Here is a 13,866-nt window from a genome sequence, read left to right on the forward strand (position 1 = left end):
TTTTATTATTTTGGATATTTCAACACTAAGTGGCATAAAATTGAAAGTCAACAAGTATCTACATTTGATATTGATCGAGATTTTGATCAATTTATTGAACAATAATCTATTGAAATATTCTGACAGTTATACAGTTTATTCAGTATTCTACAATTTTCACGTTTATTTAGAGATAGTTTTCATTTTCACTTTAATTAAATAGGCTAGCAATATTTGAAAATATAACTATTTTTATTTCATCTTTACTGTCATAATCAAATGTTTCTTTGAATATCTTAAAACTATTCATAACTGATGTGTAATTTTGTATTATATACTGGTCGAAACTAGTTCTCGTGATGGTATATTTGTTGAAATGTTGCTTATTTTCTTTAAAGTATTTACTTGTACTCTTGTCAATTAGGTTATATTTGAATTATATCTTATTAGCTAAATTAAGTTTGCATGGATTTACTGAACATTTTTGTTACAGAATAGGCACTTATTGAACCGCGATACAGTGCTAGCAATAATAAATCTGGCATTATATTGACATATACGCAGTAGTAGTATAAATTGTAGGAATATGTAGGAATAAAGAAAGCAGTACTTTGTGCAGTATTTTGACATCTACATACTGAATAAAAATAAGCTCTTGTATTTTTCCATTTTCGCGCGGTGGAAAGGAAAACAAGATTAAGATTTACTTTCGAAGATTATGTAATCCTGCTCAAGGAATTTATTACAAACAACCCCATTTTACATAATACAAATTGTGAAATAATCCATTATAACAGGAAAAGTATTTTTTCTACGATTGTGCGTTTTATCCCACTTTTCCGCACGCATTTTAGTTTTGAAAGTAAACCTTTTCTAGCTTTTTGTAGCATTTTTAATGTTTTGAAAATATAAAATAATAAAGATATTTCTTATAAAACCTAACCATGTACATTCTTCAAAGGAGTGTCACAAAACAACCATCAAACCACCCGGGTTTGATATCAGTTGCTATGACAACCCTGGCGTGTAATTGTTACTAAAACGACAAAGTTATTCAAAACGTCTTGGAAGTGACTGAATAAGTACAATCTTCTTCTAAATTAAACCACATTAAACCGAATCCCATACAATAATATTAATGGATTCATCCGATAAAGAACTTCCCGAAGCCATTTTGAAGGCTGCAAATGAAGCTGTTACCTGCCAAATCCAGGTATGAGAAGCAATACGACCATTTTGTTACATGGTGTAAGGAGAAAGGGGCCAAAACTTATAAGGAACAGGTATTTCTGGCGTATTTTTCAGACCTAAGTACTCTAATACATTATGGTCCCGCTATTCGATAGTAAAAGTTTAGTGAAAATAAAAAAAATTGGACATAGGAAACTTCCATAAGCTAACGTCGTTTCTTAAACAAAAAAAGTTTCAGACGTTCTTCGGCAACGTTCCTAGCAGACTCCGGCGAAGAAATAACCAGCCTAAAGCACCTCGGTGGCTGGAAGTCTACTACTGTCGCTGAGGGTTTTTTGGAGGACTCAGAGTATCAGAAGAAAAAAATATCAAATAAAATTCTCTGTACTACAAATGACTTAAAACCTTAAAAGTTTTATATATTATTATGTTTGTGGGAATAAAATAATTTTTGAAAAATGGGTTGGTATACTTTTTTGTATAACCGGTCGTAGAAAAAATGTTCCTAACTCACGCGTAAAGTGTCTTTCCCGCACTTGACCGCTTGCCCGAACTCCGCTCCGCGTCGTTCGGCATAACTCCAGTCGCGTGCGGGAAAGTATCACTTTCCGCACTTGTTAGGAAAATAACTATTCCATTAGAACCATAAAACAACATATTATGCTACTAATGGAGATTTTTTTGAAAACGGCAAGAGAGTAGGAAGTGAGGTAAGTTTTACCACATATATCTATGTGCAGGAAATTACACTTTAATTTTTGTTATAAAAACAGAAAACAGCCTTTCGCAAAGTAAATCTGTAACTGAAAATATTTTATTCTTGAAGTTTTCATATTGAAATGGTATTTATAATAGCATGTAAAGCAAGATTAACATAAGTAATTACGCAATGAGTATATCTAAACTGTGTAAATTCATCACTTTATGTTTGATATCATTTTTTAGGTCGGGCATAAAAATGTCATTTACCGAAAAAGATGAGCTTCTACAAGAGGTTTCAACTTTGTGCCGAGAAGCTGACTACAGTTTTAAGATACCCCGAAAGGGATCTGCATTAAGTAAAGAGCAATAGTTGTGTGAACTATGAAAAAAGGAAAGAGATGATATTTGTTATGGTTTTAATAATTTGTGATATTGATTGTGTTGATCTTCCAAACATCTTCCTCAGCACTTAACCGTGCAGGATAAGAAAGTTTTCTTAATAGAACGCACAATGCAGTTAAACCTAAAATAAATATCAAGGGTGTCCACAGATTTTCTTTTTGGAATTTTCTGACTTTCTCTGTCCAGATTATAAAATTTATTTAGAAACAAAATGATTTATTTAAAATAATAATAATGATAATAAAAATATTATACTATAATTAAATATAGTTTTTATCACTTTTCTTCAATTTTTATTTAAAATAAAATTCGTATAGGACTAAAACTTGAGTGATTCATGAATTGGTGTGTTTCTTAGGTGAGTTTTTAGTAATTCTAAATGTACCCTCCTTAAGCGGAAATCATTCAGAATTTCTTCATCAATTAAATTATTGATGTCAATATTTAAGGCACCCGGATTTACATATATGTTTATTAAAATATGTTCTAATATCACAAACTCTATCTCATCATCATTTTCACCTGCCAAAATGATTGCTTCCAATGCTTTTTCCATTATCAGGAAAAAAGAAGTAAACACTCACACAATCCTAAATTTGTGGGTTATAAATAAAAACAACTTTAAATGAGAGTGTCAATAAATCTCTTTCTGAAAAGCCCGTTAAAGCTTAGCAGTGTAATAATAAGTTGGCGAATGGTTTTATTTCTAATTTATACTTACTCTCCATATGAAACACTTTTGGCTAGAGGAACTGAAGCGTAATAATAATTTTTATATTCATCCATCCAAACTTCGGCGGCACGTCTCGTGTTTCTGGCAAATACGGTACCACTACCGCCTGGAAAAGTATATGGATGTCTTTTTCGGAATACGTGACCAACCTAAAAATTTTAGATCAATTAAGTTGTCTGTCAATAGAAACCAAAATGCAGACGAAGTGGAAACATAGAGGTTTACCACCGCCGAAGAAATAAAAGATGTTCCTTCTGCTGGGAAGATCATAAGCATAATTATTGTAGATTATTTGCAGAAAGGAAACACAATCCAATCATTTGTGTTTATTAAGTCAATTTATATCCAAAATTACGTGAATTCAGACAAGAGGGGACAGTAACTCTATAATATTGACACAGGAATCAGGATATATGGTCAAATAGTAGTGATTGCGCGATATCAAGAACGATTAAGACAAGGATCAATGAAGAGAATACCAAAAAGATTCACGAAACAAACTATCCAGAAGGTTCATAGTGATAACTAGTTGTTGTACTGTTGAAATGAGAAGTGATAACGGACAACTACTGCTAGGAGTGTAACGGAGAAGAAGAGACGATCGAGCATCTTCCCTGCCAGTACCCTGTCTTGACGGAGAAACGACGTCGAATGTTGAGGGTTGACACAATAGATTGCCTCGAAAAAATAGCGGAATTGGAAATACAAAAAGTAAAAAAAATTTATTATGTGTGGGAAATACTTAAAAATAATCTAGGAGAGATAAAAAAATAGTAGGCTAGTTAATTAAGTTTCCAAATCATGAAAAATATAAGATAACATGGGTTTCAGGCCTCCGAGAGAGCCACAACCAGTTTATATTGAGGTTGCCTGCACCAATTTAACCTAATTTACGTGAGCCGTTAAAAGAAAACCAATTTCTTTCAGATAGTAAAGTGAGCCGTTAATTAGGGATTTGATTTTCGATACGTAGGAGAAATGTTATTACATCTAAGAGTAGAATTTGTTAACTTGAATCAAGACTATGTTGAGAAAAAAAGATTTCAGTTAATGAGAGAAACAAATTTATTTGATTTGAGTAAAAATGTGAAAACATCAAATCACTTACTCTACTGCATGGAATGATTTCCAAGCTTCCACCGCACTGCCATACTCTAAATGAGATTTCTAAATTTTCTCCTCCCCATACATCCATTTTCATGTCGTACTTTCCTAGCTTTTCGAAATAATCTTTGTTTATGACAAATAGTCCACCGGCTATCATTGGTGTCCTTATAGGCTGAAATAAACATATATTTTGAAAATACAGTCTCATCAAATTTCAAAAGTGAGTATTAATGTATTTTGGCAATTTTTATTATACATAAAATTTAGAACGTTCTCGTATCTTCATGAATATTGGAAAGAGGGAAATAGATAGATTGTGTAACAAAGAAAACATTTATAAATTATTATAATTATACAGTAAATCGTTAATTTTTTGTTATTTATATAATTATTGTGAAAAATACAATCAATTCTACCTAAATACATATTTTTATTTTGCGTAATACTTCATTACACATATTAAATATGCATTATTATTTATGTATATTAGAAGAATATGCTGTAAAAGTAGCAGTTTGTTAATTTGATGAAAAGAAATAATAATAGTCATGACGTCTTGAATTACGTTCTCGTCGCGACCACAACGATAGTAATCGATATGTGAAACGTCCGAAAGAGTATTTCTGATTAGTTCTAAGGTAGCAGTTCATTCTGCTACCTTTAAATGCTACCTACCTATAAATGATTTAAATTACGCGCTATCAATAAAATTTAAGTTTGCCAGTATTTTATGAAGGTTCAGGTTCAGACCCCCAGTCGACATCAATTTATCATCATTGTCGTGATCTATATTAATATAGGTAATCGTGGTTACCATCCTATTATAACAGAAACAAATATCGATCCTAGTTCTGACGAGCTCGATTTTCGTGATGATTGCGCTTAAACAACCTTTCACATTGCAAAGTATAGAATATCAATTATCGACATGTGGTTTTCGCTACTTATGTTAATTCAAGTTTTCAAAATCCATACTTCAACCTTCATACTTCTATTCAAAATTGCCAGAAGAAACTACAATATCTGCAATATTTGAAACAACGCCTTCTAGAATTCACGTTGCTAAGTAAATTGCTTATAATTTATATATTTAGTATTGCTGGACAAAACTTCATCGGAACCGGACATAAAACAAGATTCCCACTCTCCCCTACTTATTATTTGTTGAAGAATTCGATTATTATTTATATAAAGTGCTTCTTAATTGGGAAATTTTGGTAAATTTAGCTTTTTAATGTAATATTACAAATACACCCTCTAGTGGTCCTAATATTCTGAAAATAATTTCCACGTGTTTCTTCGGGCCACTTTCAGCCTTGCATTTGGTCCGGTGCGAGTCCGATTTTCGAATTGCCGTCGTTAGCAACCAAATTGCCCCCCTGTGGTGGAAATTATGTCTAACATACTAAATGCACTAAAATGCCGTTATCGTATACTAATTATTAGTCATAGGCAGATATACCTTGGATATAATTAAAATAAATAAACAATAATTAATCAAAAATAAGCAGAAAACAAGCCACAAGGGTGCCTTTGTTTGTTAGACAGAACTCTATTTCAACAGATGACACCCAGTTTAAGTGAAGTGATAGACCATTATTTCACAAGAGCTACGTCGTGTTGCGTGTATGTTGTTAATCGATATTAGATTATATCGATGTAATTGAAACTAATATTGACATTATCGTAAACGTAGATTGACTTCTAAATTGCAAAAAAACGCAATTAAAAAATGTATTATAGACCGCTATTCTACTAGACGTTTGCAATATACAGAGTGAGTTTTATGTATGGAACGCCTCAATTATTTCAGAAACGGCTAGTACGATTTTTATAAACTTTTGTGTAGAAGGGTCTTGTGATATGGCCGGTATTATGGTGGTATTCACATTGTTGTCAGATTTTTCCTTTTCCCTGAAAAATAATGAACTTTGTTATTTCAAATGGATCAACCTGTATATTTTCCGCTTTTCAAAATCCTAATGATAGATAAATGTTACTATCGAAACGATCTAAAATTTTTCGTAAATCGGTAAATCACCATAATTGTAGATACTGGTCCCGTAATAATCTTCGTTGGATGCATGATTCCCACAACCAATATCCCAAGAAACTGAATGTATGGGCTGGAATGATAGGAGACAAAATAATTGGTCCGTTTTTCATTGAGACTAACTTACATAGTTCGGCATATTTAGATTTATTGGAAAATAGCATTATACCTGAGTTGGCTCGGATATTTCCAAATCCCAGTAAGTATTTTCAATTACATTAAAAAACGGACAGTAACAATATCCCAAACGACAATATTTGGCTACAACAAGATGGTGCCCCATCTCACTATGCGTGTGTGGTGGGGCAATACCTAAATAATATGTTCCCTAGAAGAAGGCGTGGTTTTATCGAATAGTCCCCACGATCACCCGACATGAATCCTTTAGACTGTACGGTCACTTAAAAAACATCGTTTATCAAATAAAACCTGCCAATATTCAGGAATTAAAAGATAGGATTACCACAGAGATAAGAAGAACTGAGAAGTCAGGGATGTTGCAAAATATATTGCAAAGTTTTAAAAATCACTTGGCTTGTTGTATTGAAGTAAACGGACAATATTTTGAGCATCTACTGTAATTGATTTTACTGTATGTTCTCGAAAATTCGTAATTCACAAATGTGGATGTACTTCTAACTTGACACAAACATTTAAAGATTTGTCTTCAGTTGTTGAAGATTTTCTACGCCATGATTTGGATAAATATTTTACTGCACCAGTTTCGTTAAACTTTTTACTAACTTCCTAACACCAGACCTTGTTACGAGATTTGTATTAGTACGTAGATTATTAAAGAAACGACTTTATTCAATCGTAGCCATCTAAATGTACAATATTTATTGTAACTTTGATGGAGACACAGTAAATGTAGCTATAAACTATAAATTATGGCATTTAGGTATGGAAAATATCACATGAAAAATAATCAATATTTCATAAGGATTTCTAAAAACACAAAATATATAGGGTGATCCTTTTGAAGTTCATTATTTTTTCGGAAAAAGGAAAGACAACAATGTAGATACCACCATAATACCAGCCGTATCACAACACCCTTGTACATCAAAATTTATAAAAAACGTACAAGCCGTTTCCTAGATAATTGAGGCGTTCCATACATACTACTCACTCTGTATAATATTTACTCATGCTTATTTTGATTTGATAGGTATTTCTCACCTGCGTTGGATCACTCTGTCTATTTTCTCTCTCGGCATAACTCAAATATTCCCATTTGAAGACTAGATTCCAATCAAAACCGCCACGTAAGTCAGCGGAAGCACCGATATATTGAAATGTGTCCATACTTATAACATCTATCACAGGACAAACAACTCTAGTAGGATCCTGAAATATATAGTATATCAGTTTATGAGCAGGTAATTGTCTACGAGAATAAGTTTCTCAAGAGAAGTTATCTAATATGTGAAAATGTATACTTTTTCTATGATTAATAAAGTGCTAAGTATTAATGTAATTATACTTTTTAATTAGCAATAGCAATAGAGAAAATACTATGAAAGTTTGGACGTAATCTGCTGAAACACAAAATACACACTCAGCAGCGTTTCTAAAGAAATATAACTAAGTGTTGCACGTTAGTTGAAAAAGTTGAAGCTTTAGTCTCACAAGTTTAGTAACTTCTGCGAATGTACTAATTATGTGAGTGAGGATAGTAATAATAAATAAATGTTATTCATCATCACGCTCTAATGATTAAAGAAAGCTGGCACTGTAGCTTAGGTTTTAGTTTTGTCTGGACATAAAACATCAACATAACCGCAAATTCGCTTTTTGGGATTCAGATTGGCAGCAACATGTCCTGAAATAGTCACGTGGTCGAATTGCTAACTCTATATATCCCGATACAGTTTCTAATTCCAGATTCGCCCATCGTTAAAGGATTTGGCTCCCAAGCATTCCCCTGACGATGCTCGATTTAATACAGAAGAGACTTAAAGGCGAACCAAAGTTGACCAGAAACTTAGAGCATAGAAGAAAGGCAGCTGACCAGACTTTACTGATACTACCATGACAGTTGTTGCCCAACGAACACAATATGTTGACATCTTATACTCTCTTGAACGAGAAAACTCGCCAACTTAAGTCAGCATGTTCAATAATACGGTTCGATAATAGGGACAACTTCAGAGCGGTATGGCCACTTTAAGGTTTCTACAATTATCATTTACTAGTGTAAGATTGAGAGTGACTACGTAATGTACGTGGTGTGACTTCAAGTGAGTCGACTGTTGGCCGGCGGAGACTCGAGGAAGTGAATTACTCCCTGAAAAACATGCTAATGATCCAAAATTAACTCCCTCGTATTACCAATCTTTACTTGAGTTACTATAAATTGTTCGCTTACTTCGAGGGGTTCTCATTTATTCTAATAACATAAAATTTTGAGGAAATTTCTTCGAGTGTAACTAAATTGAATTCTAAGATCAATAAAGTTTATACAAGTATGTTTATGAGGGTGGAATGCAAGAATAGCTTTCTTACTGCAGCTTTTATTTTTATAACTAATTCTTGTTGATGACAAGCTATTTTATCTCTGCTCCTCAACTATATATGGACCAGTTACACCAGTTCCAATATTTTAATTGAAAATAATCATTATACTTATTATTTATATATTGTACAAAGATTACTCAATTTCAAGAAATATTTCAGAATTCAAACTGAAATCTTACCTCCATAACTCTTTCAAGTAGAGGTTCCAACCAATCCACGTTACACTCGCAATGACTATCTAAAAATGTCAATACAGATGCCGTAGCAGCGTCAGCACCTTTAACTCTCGACCTCATCAATCCTTCTCTTTTCTCATTTCGAATAACACGAACTTTTTGAATTTTCGCCAATTCTTCTCCATCAGATGCTGAAATATTAAATCGATTAATATACTTATTTGAAAAACACAAAAATTTGTATGCTAGATCACATCATAAACGACCGAGTACTGCTTTTGATTTCATATACGAGGGTTGTCTGGAAAGTTTCCAACCTCAATCTGAAAATGTAAACACTTATCAAGATACATTGGGAAATATATTTGCGTATGCGTTGAGAGAATCTCACTATAATTACAGCCATTTTAAACGATTAATTTCTGTTTGAAGATTATTCTGAGTTAGACACTTCGATAGCTAAATTCAAACTTATCAGCTCGACTGACAACGAGCGTTCGGTGACGGTGGAAAAACTACACCAACCAGCGATTTAATCGAGAAAGTTTAATAAATGGTACTGTACGATCGTCAGATTGAGGTTAGAGAGATTGAAGAGACTATCGAAATATCAAAAAAACGCTTTTGTCATAAACGTAATCTATCTGCGTGTTGGGTGATGCGTTTGCTCTATGAGAAAAAAAGCGAAATCGATTGAAAATTTCTCATTTCCACTTTTATACTCCTGAAACGAAAAAACGTTTAAGAAAATGGATTGCAAAAGACGAACCTCAGAAAAAAGCAAAGACGCTTTCATCGGCAGGAAAAGAGATGGGACCGTTTTTTCGGATATTCATGGGATTGTGTTCATCGACTATCTTCAAAAAGATGATAGGATATTAGAAGATTATTATGCATCATTACTTGATAAGGTAGATGAATAAGAAATTGCGAAAAAGCGACTGCATTTGAGGTGTTTTTCTATCAGGACAACGCACCTCACATTTCGGTGATCTCCATTGCTAAAATTCACGAATTGCACTTCGAATGGATAGACTACAAATCGCTTTCACCAGATCTGGCCCCTACAGACTTTTTCCTGTTTCGTAAACTTAAAGTTTCATTAATATGCAGTAGAAACTAGAGAGGAGAACACTACCACTAAACGGCTCCTAAGAACAACAGAAATGCGAACTCTGAGATCAATAACAGGATATACGTTACTCGATAGGAAGAGAAATGAAGAAATAAGGGACGTATGCGATATTCAGGATGTAGTAAGATGGGCAAGGAGCTGCAGAAGAGAATGGAGAGACCATGTTGACAGAATGCCAAATGAACGGATAACAAAAATTGCAAAGGAAAAGAAACCAGGCACAACTAGACCTCCTGGACGACCACCTATAAGGTGGTATGAAAGCTGGTCCTCAGCATCCCAACTACTCCTGGCGTATCCTTGATGAAAATACAGGTCCTAACGTAAGAAGAAGAAGAAGAAGAAGAAAGTTTCATTAAGTGTCTCATGTACCGTAATAACTACGTTAATTATATATTAAACAAATTGTTGTAGATGCATTTATTAGTGATCCCATGTTTAATTCAACACCTTCCAGCAGTTGTTAGAAAAAATGTCTGCTGTCGGAAGTCACCTCCTGTAGGTACATAGAATCGAATTTGATCTAAAGTACCTTTTTGGTATAAAATTGAATGAAGTTTAAGTTCACTTGAAATTTTGCTTATAAATCTAATAATGTATGTTCAATACTATTTGGTACGTGTAACTAGCGCCCTCTATGAGAGTCAGACATAAAAACAAAATCATTGGATGTATCAGCATAAAATTTCAATACAATGTTGCCAGTAGGTGCCGCAAAATCATAAAAAATGTTTATAATTTTTTTCTTCAACGCCCTTTATCTTCATTACGAATTCTATTTATTCTAAATACAGGATCACCTTTTTCTGAAACACCCTGTATATTATTTTTTTGGCTATGAAAAGGTGAAAACAAAACATTATGATTATGATAATAATTACATAAAATGAAACAGAACATCTGAAATTGACCAAAAAATTTAACATTTTAACATTTCTTTTTTTGAAACTAGTCATCTAGTCTACAACCTACTCTAAAACGGTTTCACATGGTAAATTTGAAAATGAAAATTTTTCTCTTCGTAAACGGTTTGGATTTACAATTTCCACAAAATCTAAGATCGTTGTAAGGCTCTTATCATTAATATTTTTTCCTTATAAATCTAACTATAGAGTTCAAATGCTCCTTTATTGGTCATCTAAGGTTTGTAACAGTCAATTCTAATTTTATCGATCTAATTTCGATAATTTTTAGACCCTAACGCCTCTTTGTAAACATTGTCTGAAGTCGCTTCCACTTTGGTGGATTTTTCAATTACGATCCTGTAAAAAATGGGGTATTTTTTCACTTTTTATTCGCTACAAAGATTATTGTAACATTATGTTACAATAAAATATTCATGAACATCATCGGATAAAGCTCATAGAGCCATTCTTTTTCTGATATTTCAAAAACCGTTAAATCAATGGCAGTCAGTGAATTGGATTGTTGACTACAGCCATTACAGACATTAGTAAAGATTGCCCTGTCGTTGCTTATGAAAACCGATTGCTTTTAGTAACATTAACTGTTCCTCCAATTTCCGTTTCAGTTGTAAGAGTACATAGAACTTATTAATTGTTGACATAAATCACGTTTATTTGCGCTACTTACGGTTGTCACTGAAGTCATCTACTAGAATAATTTCCTTAATTAGATGTTCCGGACTCCTATTCAGGACGCTGAAACACATTTATACATATCAGTTCCACATTTAAATTAAGAAATTCAAGAAGAATGAGGTTTATTTTGTATATTATATACGAGGATTGTTCTTTTTTCAACCTCCGATGGGCTGTAAAGAATAGACGGGCGAATATACAAAAATATTTTATTACCAAAAGTTAGATACAACTTCATTCTCTACGTAATCACCTTGACGATTCAGTCATTAGCCCTATCTGTGACCCACGATACATCAGTATGGTGAATTGTCGACTAAAATTTGACACGCCTCGCGCATAACGTCACGCTGAAATCAGAATGTTTCCACGGCCGTTATTGTTCAGTTGGAATTGTCTCATTCACCGGGTTTTTGGGATTGCAATATTTTCTTGGTCTTAGCTAGTATTTGAAACTATTATAGATTTGACATTGTAAAAGATTGTACTTTCTATTATAAGATCATTATGACGGTTTTGGCCGTGGCGACATGCAAAAGCACTAATGGGGCCTTTTCAATAAGGCCCGCGATCGCAATGTGTCACAGAAAGAATAATCCTGTTTTTCGAAGCTTTCAGACCTAATTCGATTCCTCTACGGATGTTTTAAATACTCGTACTCTCAAGTCTACGGATGTTTATAAGTAAATTCAAGGGAAGCGCGTGCCTAGACAAGTTAGAGATAAAGACAGTATCGTTATCTCTTAGCAGCAAGCGGAAATATCCTATTATTTTTGTCGAGAACGATAGAATCTTCCACGCGTTTCGAGTCTAGAGTAGAGCCTTCCTTAACCATATAAAGCGTCGGCACGACGTGAGTCAGTTGAGTCGAGTAGTTGACGCGATACGGTTTTTCAGTCTAAATGGGAAATTGCATATTTTTTCATAGAATGGAAACTCTGAGTTGTAATCGAACAGTTGCTGTTTGTAAGGAATTTAATTTGAAGAGACTATGTACGAAGTAAAAATTCGATTGTTACGCTGAAAAATAAGAATCGACACATTGTCATCTTTATAATCTAAACTTCAATGTCAACAATGGATGTTTACTAAAGCTAATACAGAGAGCGAAGATGCCCTGAAATCAAGTTTCATTATTGCATTAGAAATCGCGAAAAAATCAAAACCTTTCACTGATGGTGATTTTAGAATGTATGTTGAAAGTTGCCGATGTTTCATTTCCATCTCAAATGTCAATAATTCAAAATATTTCGCTCTCAAGAAACACAGTTGCTTCAAAAATAAATGATTTATCTCAAAATATGATTTTTAAACTGAAGTAGAAAATTAAGGAATTGACAGCTGCTTGTTGACGAGAACACGGATACTGTTGATACAGCTCAACTTGCTGTTTTTATAAGAGACATTAACAGTAACTTTGAAATAAGAGCTGAAGAACTGTTACTGTATAATCACTGTATAATTAATCAGGAATCATTGGCATCCAAACGAAAAGTTTTCTGATGTCCCTTATTCCACCGAAGTTCGTTGGCTCAGTCGAGGAGTAGTTTTAGAAAGATTTTTGGGATTACGTGACCCTATTCAAGCTTTCATGTTAGGAAATGGAAAACTGGTGGATTGATTGTGCCTTTTTGGTAGATATGAATAAGCAAAGGACTAATCTGTGCAGCACGCATTCTCTGCATGTTTTGCAGCACCAATTTATGTGAGCAGATGTTTTCCGTCATGAAAATAAATAAGAACAAACATCGCACAAGACTTAGGAATAAACAACTCTAATCAATTCTCAAAATAACTACAACGAATATGATATCTGACATCAATAAGCATCAACAAGAGAAGTCAGGTATCTGGATCCTCTAGCTCAACATAATTACCTACCATCTTTTGTAACTTTGATATTATTTTCAATGTAGCCCATCCATGAATTCAAAATTTAATATATGGCCCTGCAAAATTGAGTTTGACACCACTGTCCTAGGTTTTATCATATCGGAATAATCCATGGTATAAGTTAAGTTTTTTATAATGTAATTCACATTTAATACGTATGTTAAAATCATTTAAAATTTGTTCAAATTCATGAATACGTAAAAATATTTAAAATTATGTATTTAGGATTGACATATATGCTAGATAAATAATTTGTGTGAATTTCTGTCGATGTAACGTGTGCTCGAGTTGTATAGTAAAAGATCGACTGGAAATTTATTAATTGACATTCGATCATCTTTGGTGGGTTTTACGATAATTGGAGTAAATTGTTT

The 13,866-nt window shown here is 33.3% G+C and overlaps 1 protein-coding gene across 2 annotated transcripts in view; it reads right to left on the reverse strand.

Moving 5' to 3' along the window:
• LOC130446846 (polypeptide N-acetylgalactosaminyltransferase 2-like) overlaps positions 1-13,866 on the reverse strand; it is a 102,298-nt gene that overhangs the window by 7,933 nt on the left and 80,499 nt on the right. For both annotated transcript variants that reach the window (XM_056783338.1, XM_056783339.1), the window contains exons 4-8: positions 11,592-11,659; positions 8,867-9,054; positions 7,350-7,517; positions 4,116-4,286; positions 2,996-3,156 (exon numbers count right to left, since the gene is read on the reverse strand). In XM_056783338.1, coding sequence (XP_056639316.1) covers positions 2,996-3,156; positions 4,116-4,286; positions 7,350-7,517; positions 8,867-9,054; positions 11,592-11,659 — 756 coding nt within the window. The remainder of the gene's footprint in view (positions 1-2,995; positions 3,157-4,115; positions 4,287-7,349; positions 7,518-8,866; positions 9,055-11,591; positions 11,660-13,866) is intronic.

Source organism: Diorhabda sublineata, chromosome 7, assembly GCF_026230105.1.
Source record: "Diorhabda sublineata isolate icDioSubl1.1 chromosome 7, icDioSubl1.1, whole genome shotgun sequence".
NCBI lineage: Eukaryota > Metazoa > Arthropoda > Insecta > Coleoptera > Chrysomelidae > Diorhabda > Diorhabda sublineata.